General features: G+C 29.1%; 1 protein-coding gene across 1 annotated transcript in view; it reads left to right on the forward strand.

Annotated features, from left to right (window-relative positions):
- Nucleotides 1-10,250, forward strand: part of LOC117180215 (LIM/homeobox protein Lhx3) — a 36,657-nt gene that overhangs the window by 1,058 nt on the left and 25,349 nt on the right. The window contains exons 2-3 of the mRNA XM_033372600.1: nt 2,380-2,554; nt 10,112-10,250. Coding sequence (XP_033228491.1) covers nt 2,380-2,554; nt 10,112-10,250 — 314 coding nt within the window. The remainder of the gene's footprint in view (nt 1-2,379; nt 2,555-10,111) is intronic.

The raw sequence follows: 10,250 nt of genomic DNA on the forward strand, positions 1-10,250 counted from the left end.
TAAAATAATACTTATTATTTTTTTCTAACTAAAATTTCAATGGAAAGCTGAAAATTTCAGAAAAACCCGCAACTTTCTAGTATTACTCTAAGAGAATATAGTTATAGAAAAAAACATATTGTTTAAACAATAATTTTTGCTAACTTGCAATAATTACTATCTCTCTTAGTAAAAGGAGGACAACAAGTAAAGTATTTCAGAAAACCCGCATATTATCTAGCATTAATATAGGAAAAGATATTTATAAACAATACTAATTTCTTAAAACAATTATCTTCTCAAATTGCATTAATTATCACCTCTTCTTCGCTTTAAGTGAAATGTTGACAAAAAGTGGAAAATTTCAGAAAACCCCGCATCTGTCTAGCATTACTGTAAGAGAAGATAATTAGAAAAATAATATTATGTATACACAATTTTGTTTGCTAAATTTCATTAAATATCACATCGCTCTATCTTAAATGCTGACCGAAACTTAAATATTTATGAAAAACCGTCAACTTTCTAGCAATATTCAATGATAATGTTATATTAAACTACAAATTGTTGAAACAATTACTTTTTTTAGCTTAAACTCATTATTTTCTCACACTAATTGAAAAATGGGCAAAAATTTGAAACTTTTAGAAGAAACTGTAACATTAAAGCATTATTCTAAGAGAATACTACTATAAAAGAAAATAAATTGCTTAAATAATTTATTTAAACCTATAACTATCAATGGATAATTGATAGATTTCTATTGAAAATTGAACTATTTGGATAAAAATGTATGTATTTTGACGGATGAACCTCTTTGTTGAGAAATAATTTTTTGTTAAAGATTCAGAATTCATATCTTTTTATTAAACTCGACTTTTTTAGATTCAACATTCATTTCTTTTTTTGGCTGAGATCTCAACTATTATATTTTTAGCTCAAAATGAATGTTTATTTTAATTGAAAATTCGACTACCTTCTAACAAATTCGTCTTCTTGGTTTACAAATTCAGATATTCGTTGAAAAGTTAAACTATTTTGTTAAAAATTAATATTTTTTCGAAAATCTAACTGTTTAGTTGGAAATTCGTCTTTTGGAGAGAAAATTCGTTCTTTTGGATTGAAAACTAATTATAAATAGAAATAAAATAAATAAAGAAATTTTTCCAAAAATCTAAAGACTCTTTCAAACTGTATTACATTAACAATAAACTAGGCGACGCACAGTGAGGCGGGAAAAAATTCTGAAGGAACTAATACAGAGTTTATCAATTTGAGCTTATGTTCTTAAATTATATAAATATAACTTTCCTAACATTCTTGAGAACCGTCAAGAATATTTTAAAGATTTCACGTGTGACGATAAAGGATCTATAAAATTATTTATTAATTATTTATTCGATTTTTCCTAAAACTGTTATGAAATTCTAAAAAATTGAAGTAATTGCTTTAAAATCTCCTAGATTCTGTTTTGACTAATTTGACAATCTTTTTAAATATTCTCTTAAAATTAATTTTTCAAACTAAAAAATCATATTTAATTTTCCTAGGAATCGAGAAAAAAATTTGCTATTCTCTTTAAACCTTTTGAAATTCCTAAAAAGGTTCTTCTTTTGGGATTTTAAAAAATCCGTTTTAAAAACCCGATATATTTTGGCCCAAAAATCCGAAAGATCAGTTAAAAATTTTTCAAAAATAACTAGTAATTTTGGATAATTTATGATATAATCCCGATCCGAAAGAAGTACCGACACGGCCCGTCGGATTCCGGTTTTAAAACATTTTACACCCTTCTATCTAAGATCTTCATTTTTTCCACATTTCTAAATTCTTCAAATTAGAAATTTTTTTCGAATTTGTTTATTTAAAAACTAAGTTAAATTTTGTAAATAAACAATCCCATTTATGCAAATATTCATATTTATTTCAAACGTAATGAAATGAGTGAAGACATTTTTTGAAAGTTATATCGAACTGAAAAGGACATTTGAATGAAAGAATTAATTTTAGCACTACCAAATTAATAAGTGATAGTGTTACATAAAGATTAAAAGTACTCGGAGACTTTTCTCTGATTTTCCGTTCAGGATATACATCAAAACAAAGATTATTAACCATTTTTCATATTTCCAAAGTCAATTACATATTGTTCGTTGATAAATTATGATAAGGGAATGATTTTCGAAGCAATTTAAAATTAATTCCCTTAAAGAAAGGAAATATGCCAATTGATAACTGACGAAAATCTGTATTTGTATATGAAATTTATTTGTGAACTTAAAAATACCTAAATTTTATCTACTATTCTATTATTTAATAAAGTATTTAAGTTAAATTGAATTTTATTTATACAGAGCAATTTTAATTTAATTTAAAATAATTTTTTTATTTCTGTTACAGCTTCCATACCGAAATGTGGGGGTTGCCAGGAGGCAATTTTGGACAGGTTTATCCTGAGGGTTTTGGAACGATGTTGGCATGCGAGATGTCTCACGTGTCGAGATTGTGGAAGCAGGCTTTCCGAAAAATGTTACGCTCGAAATGGCCATGTCTTTTGCAAAGAAGACTTTTTCAAGTAAGTATCAATTTCTGTCTATATTTTAATTGCGATTATTTTTACACCATATTTAAAAAATGGCTAGAGATATAAATAAACATAAAAAATTTACATTCATTGGAGATTACTGTAAATCTGAACAATAAAACTTCCAAAAAGGCGCGACTGAAAAAATTAAATTCTCTAAAAAAAATATACTCGGAATAAGAAAATTCCAAAATTATAAAAAATAATAAAATAGAAAATTCTTGAATATTAAAATACCTGAAAATTATGTAACAATGCCGAATTTTAAAAATCACCACAGAAAATTCTCGATTTATCAAATACCGATTACAGACAATAGAAAATTCCGGAATTATAAAATTCTTTTTCAAAGTGTATAATTTCAACAAAAAATATTGCTTAAAGATTTCAATATTATATTATTAATATATAATTAATATCAATTGATACTATTTTTTCGATTTTTTTAATAATGAAATTTTATAATTCGGAAATTTTACAGTGTCGGATATGTTATAATGCGGCAATTTTCAATTTAAAAATAGAGCAATATTATTAACTGTCGGCAGTTTTATTATTCGGAAATTTTTCATTTTGGGGTTCCTTAATTTCTACATCATTTGGAAATTTTAAATAATATATCAGTAAAATTACAGATATTATAAAATATCCGACACTAGAAAATTGCAAACAGAGAAAAATCTCAAAATTTGAACATTCTCGATTCTGAACAATTAAATAATTGTTTTGATAATAAATAAATACTGAAATATTAAATATAAATATGTTTAACAGATATTGATACATATTTTATTTATAATTTCACACTTTCTTTAATTGTTTAGTTTGAGGAAGTTCCATTCGTCGGCAATTTTACAGTACCAGATATTTTATAATGATGGCAATTTTATTTCATCAGTATTCTATCATCGGGAATTTTTAAATTCGGTAATATCATAAATTATCTTTAATTTCGTTATTCGGGAATTTCCAATTGTCAGAAATTTTCTAATTTTAGGAATCTTTTTTATTTCGAATATTTTCTTTTTTGGGAATTTTTCAGCGTTGGAAACGTTATTTTTCAGGATTTTTCAATTCCATTTCTTTTGAATAAATACGATTATCTTAAAAAATATATTTTCAAACATTTTAATAAATAAATGTTAAAACTGACAAATAAAAATTTCCAAATATTAGATTGTTATTAAGAATTAAAAATTGAATATTCAAAGAGACAGTCCTAGAAAAAAACGTCCTACTTATTAAAAAAAAAATTTATCATGTTAAAATTCTGAAATCAAACATTTAATTTTTATGTTTTTAACTTAAAGTTTTCTTTCTAGTCTATTTGTTCTCGTTTGAATAAAATGAAATAAATCCTTTTTGGTTGAAAGAACTCGAGTGGAAATCAATCCCTTCTTTGAAACTTTTGCAAGAAAACATTAAAATTATTATCAAAATGATAATAAAACTAATAATATTCAGTAACAATTCCTATCTCTGAAGCAAATTTTTCCAGAAGAAAATATACTAAAATGACGTAAATTTAATTGAAATATTGTAGAATAATGCTTTGCAAATTTAATTTTAAATATTAAATATTATTTAAAATGAATTAAAATTTACTTAGTATAGTCAGTTAGACAAAAATGAAAATCGAATTTAGCGGTTTGAAAAATTTGGGTTTCAAAGAATTTTTTCTAGTTTGAAAAATTTGCATAATATCAAAATTCTTCCATAAGTCGAATAATATGCAAAGCTTTCAAAACCAAAAATGGTAGCATCAGTTATAAAAAAAAGAAAATCTTATATTAAAAAGTATAAGGAAGTTGGTGTGACTGACTTTATATCACATAGTCATATATAATAAATATTGTTCCAGTCTTATAGAATAATCGATATCTGTTATTGATATCCATTTATAAACACAAATTTTCTATTCACTAAAACAAAAAATAAAAATTAGATGGTTCTACGTCGATGCTAATTTCAAATTCCTGTTACCGACATTAATCGACATATAGACCATTTCAGTGTTCGGATGCGTGCTAAATTTATTACAGACATAAAACTCTAAATTCCTACGGAATAATTCAATGTTAGATCCTACGTGTGATCCCAGTAGTTCCTTAAGTAGAATCCTGCATACAATCTTATGCCGAATCCTACGTCGGATCCAGCGTCGGATTCTAATAATTTCCTACATTGGCTCCTAATAGTTTTCTATTCTGAAACCCACTTAGAAACCGACTTAAAATTCTGCGTCGGGTCCTACATCAGATGCTAACAGTTTCCTGTGTCGCAAACGACGAAGGAAATGCCGTCGAGTACTAGGATAGTTTGTAACGTCGGAAACTATAAGGATCGCAGTAGGATCCTACGAGATTTTTTAAATATAATTTTGTTGTTGTTAAATAGTAGCTTGTTGTTAGTTAATTTTTAATTTATTTTCAAGCTTTAACATTCAATTAAAAGCCGAGCAATATTAATTATTATAAACTTTTTGACACTATAGTATCAACACAGTTCAACGTAGAATTTGATGTTAAAAATTTAAATATAGTTAAAAATTGAGTAAGTATCTAATAGCAACTATTTAACAAATAACATAATTTTTTTTAATCTCGGAGGATTCTCTTAAGATCCTAATAGTTTTCAACATCACAAACGATCCCAAAATTCGTCGTAAATGAAGGTTTCGACGTAGGACTCTATGCAGGTAACTATTAGGAGCCAAAGTAGGATTTAACGTCAGGTTTTTCAGTAGGGATTCGGAGAATATCGTACAGCGTTAATTATTATAACCTGTTTAGACGAAATACTCAATCGTGTAAAAGTAGCTAGTTCTACATTATGACGTAGGAAACTAATAATATCCTACGTAGGATTACTTTAGGAAAGATGCCCAAATTTCACGATGTTTTCGACGTAGTTTCCGACGTCGGAAACTATTAGGATTTAACGTAGAATCCTGCGTAGGTTTCAACGCAGGGAACTCTACCTGTTCTATGCAGGAGCCGACGGCGGAGAGAATCCCAATAGGCTGCAATGTTTCCAACGTCGGAAACTCTTAGGATCCTAGGAATAATCCCATGTCGGAAACGATCCCAATAATTGAATTTGCTTCTTAGGTCGATTTCGCCATTGGAAACTATTAGAATCCGACGTTTCGACGTCGGTTATGACGCACAGTGGAACAAAAAAATGTCTGTAGACAAATTGATACTCAGAAGCGATCTTTCATCACACTTACACTTTTTTGAAAATAAAGTTAATAAAAATTCTCATCAATCTGCCATGGTTAATTTTAAAAACAGTTTTTTAAATTGCATAACAAAAAAATTACAATTTTGTTTTTCAGTATCGTTTTTTGGGAAATAGTTAGATTCAATCCGAAATACCTAAAATGAATGAAACAACTTTATAAAAAAGTTTTGTAATTGCTTAAAAATGTTTAAAAGCTTATTCAATTTTTATATATGCAAATAAGGCAATGAAAATCAATTCATAGAAATTGGCAGTGATTCTTTCATTTATTTGTCATTTTACAAAAAATTATCCAGATTCAGTCATCAATTAATATAATTGATGATTGTTTAACACAAAATTCAAAAATGTCCTGCCTGACTATTTGTAGAGGTTAAAATTTGTTTTTTTATCGTAATGAAGTGTAAGTAAGATATTTTTATGAAGGAAAATTGCGTTTCTTTAAAGCATTAGCAGCCTGTTATTTATTAATAGCTCTGTGCTATTGTTCATAACAATTAGTAGTTTTTTAAACAAATTTAAGTAACAAATGCATTTTGCGGCTATTTTTAAAGGTGAAAAATTAGATTTTCCTAATGATCTAATTATTTATTAATGACAATAACAATAGTAGATAGTTATCAAGGTTTCTAAAGAAAGTTTAAAAATTATTTACTAACAGTTAGTTACGTTGAAACCCCCAAGTTTTCACTCATAGAAATAGCCGAGAAATGCATTTGCTAATTAAAATATTGTTTAAGCAATAATAAATTGTTATCGATTATTAGCACAGAGCCATTACTAAATAATAGGCTGAGAATATCTAAAAAAAAAACGTAATTATTTTCTTATAAAATGCTTATATGATAAAAATTTGTTTCAACAATGAAAATTGTTGATTGTCATGTAAGCTCCCTAAAGGTATAGAAATTAGTTATTTACACTCAATTTTTTTTTTTTAAATATTGATTTATTGATTATCTTTCATGAATTCAATTAAAAAACGGGTTTTGTCTATAAATTGTTCAAATTTAGTACGAATCAATGGACGAATCACTATCACACACCATGAATCTATTTTCACTCATTTATTTGTTTATAACAAATTCAATACTTTGTCAGTGATTCTCAAATATATTTTTCTGTGCTGATCTTTTGTTTTGGTTATGTGCTCATCGAATGTAGAAGCCGCAAAATATTGTTTTAAAAAACTGTCAAAGGAGGGTTTCGTAGAAGCCAATAGAGGAAATCTACCGAAAATAGATCTATTTATCGTATGTATAAAGAGTTCATTGAAAAATTACTTAAATGTAGTCATGTTTACTGAACAATTTGTAAATATGTACGATTTTAAAATGTGTTAATAATCACACTTACTGTTTTCCTTCAACATACTACTGACTCTTAAGCCAAATATTGCAACAGGATACATTTTTTGTGACATAATCCTTAACAAATAAAGCTATCAAATCAAAATAGTCAGAATTGACAGCAGACCATGGCCTAACTTGCTTGTCATGATTTTCACATCGTCGCATTGATAGATAATTATGAGAACGACGTCTAAAGAAAACAAAATTATAACGCACCTTTGGTTTAGAATAAAATTATATATTAAAAAATTAGTTAATCTAAAATCGCGAAACAACCCTATCTCTTAGCTATTATACAACTTTTATATATAGTTGCTTAATTTATTTGAGGTATTTCAGATTAAATTCAAGCAATTATCAAAATGGGTACTCTTCTCAAAGAAATGTTTTTTTTTCAAAATTGGTCTGATCATATTTATGCAGAATTTCATTATCTTTATTGAAAAATAACATAGAAATCGGTTGAGAAATCGCTTCTAAATAACAACTTGTCCACAGAGATTTTCCTGTCCCAGTGTGTAAGGTGGGCAACTATTAAGATCATACGTAGGATTTTACTTCAGGAAAGATCTAAATATTCAACGATGCTTCTTACGTCCTTTTTGACGTCGAAAGCTATTAGGATCTGACGTAGTATCATACGTAGTTTTCGACGAAGGACCCTATTACGATTCTATATTGGATCCGATGCCGGAAACGATCCCAATATTTGACGATTTCTCCTACGTCTCGCAGTGGCCGATTCTGGATTCAAGTGTTGATAACTTATGTGTAGTGTCAATTTTGATCCGATTTGAACCGCTCTTTTTTTAATACTTGTGAATACTTGTAGTTTAAAAAACACAGCCAGAATTAGGTTTCGATTTGTCAGAAAGCTGCCTAAACTAAAAAACCACCGGAAATCATCATAGCCAGTGACCTAAAAATGCCCATACTAATTTTGTTTAAATAATGAAAAAAGTAACAGGCAAATTTCAAAAATATTGTGTTTTCAATGCTGGTATACATTGATAAAGTTTTCGTAGACTTGAGTGGCGTAAAATCGTGGCTGGATATGATTCCTCTATTTGCCCTTATACGACGAAATTGTTTATAACAATTTTACACTATACATAAATAAATAAATTTAAAAAATTTTAAATAATTACTTGTACCATTAACACCTAGCTAAAAATTAGCGTTATGTTCTTGAATTAAGAGTTCTTTTTCTGATCCCTCTAATAGCTCAATTGGAAAAGCACCTGACCGGAAAGGGATCGTCCATATATTACGTAACACTTTTTTCTTTTGTTTATATCGTTGTGTCTTTCTCAACTTCACATCAATTTCATGCTCGTCTTTATTCAAACAAAAGAAAAACGCGTTACGTAATTTATGGACGATCCCAAATCAGAAGTTTTGTGGTTCGATTCCCAATGGAGTGAAGATGGAGTAGGATCTTTTTTTCAAGAAATAATTTTAATCTATACATAATGAGCTCTGACAAAAAAACTTCATATACATTTTCGTCGTGATTTTTCCCGTAAACTCGATTGTTACTACTAGTTTTTTGAAAAAAAAGTTTCTTTCATTTCGCTATATGTTGTTTAAACGATTTTTTGAAAATAAGTCAAAATGGCAAAACAAACAATAGGGGTACTCTTTTTTTTTACTTATTTTACAATTTCATTGTGATTTTGATGCCATCTATAACTGGCGCTCAGTACGGGCATTTTTAGGTCACTGGCTATGATGATTTCCGGTTGTTTTTTAGTTTAGGCAGCGTTCTGACCAATCAAAACCTAATTCTGGCTGTGTTTTTTAAAAATACAAGTATTCACAAGTATTTAAAAAAAAAGCGGTTTAAATCGGATCAAAATTGACACTACACATAAGTTATCAACACTTGAATCCATAATCGGCCACTGTGCGTCTTTTCCGACGTCGGAAACTATTAGGTTCCGACGTATGATCAAAAGTAGGTTACAAAGACGGTTGCGACTTAGCACAATTATTAGGATCCTACGTATGATCTGATTTAGGAAACGATCTAAATAATCGATAATGTTTCCTACGTTATTTTGTACGTCATTCCCGACGTCAGTAAATATTAGGATCCGTCACAGAATTGCATGTAGGTTTCGACGTCGATTACCACGCAAGAAACTATTAGGATTCTACGTGCTTTCCGAAATTGGGAATGATCTCAATATTCAGCGATATATTCTGCTTCTTTTGCGACGTCAGAAATTATTGGGATCCGCTGTAGAATCGAATGTAGGTTTCGACGTTGGTTACGACGTGGAAAAATAGTAGGATCCGTCGTAGAATCATAGGTATGTTTCAACGTCAGTTATGAAGTAAGAATCTATTAAGATTCTACGTAGGATTGTGCTTCGGGAAAGATCCGAATAATCCACGATGTTTTTCACGTCGTTTCCTACATCAAAAATTATTAGAATCCGACGCAAGATCATACGTAGGTTTCGACGTAGGAAACTATTATGATTCTATTTCTGACCCCATGTCGGAAACGATCCCAATATTCTACGTTGATTACTGCATCATTTCCGACGCCGGAAACTATTAGAATCGGACGTAGGATCTTACGTAGTTTCGACTTTAGTTACTACTAGATTAGTATCGTACGTAAGATCCGAAGTCGAATGTTTTACTATTGATGTTCCAGAATGTCTGTAAATTACGGTAACAGGAATTTGCAACTATAAATGCTGCCTCAATGCTATTTTTTAATTCTTAATTGCTAGTTTTATAATAAAACTTAAAATATTAGTGCCAATCTCCTCATACGTTATTACAACTTTTTTCACGGTGTTTCGAAAATGCAAATTTTATAGTAAATTTGAAATTGTGCTGAAATGTGAAATTGGGCGAATCTATCGCGAAAGAAATAAGGAAAAAATTATGTGGGAATGTAATGTGAAGATGTTGCGTGCTGTTGGTGTGGCAGGCGTTTCGGGACAAAATGCGCTGGCTGCGGATCGGGTGTGGCACCTTCGCAGATGGTACGCAAGGCCCAAGAGTTAGTTTATCACCTTCCCTGTTTCTCCTGTGCCATGTGCTCCAGACAACTAGGTACCGGTGACGAG

Source organism: Belonocnema kinseyi, chromosome 9, assembly GCF_010883055.1.
Source record: "Belonocnema kinseyi isolate 2016_QV_RU_SX_M_011 chromosome 9, B_treatae_v1, whole genome shotgun sequence".
Classification (NCBI taxonomy): domain Eukaryota; kingdom Metazoa; phylum Arthropoda; class Insecta; order Hymenoptera; family Cynipidae; genus Belonocnema; species Belonocnema kinseyi.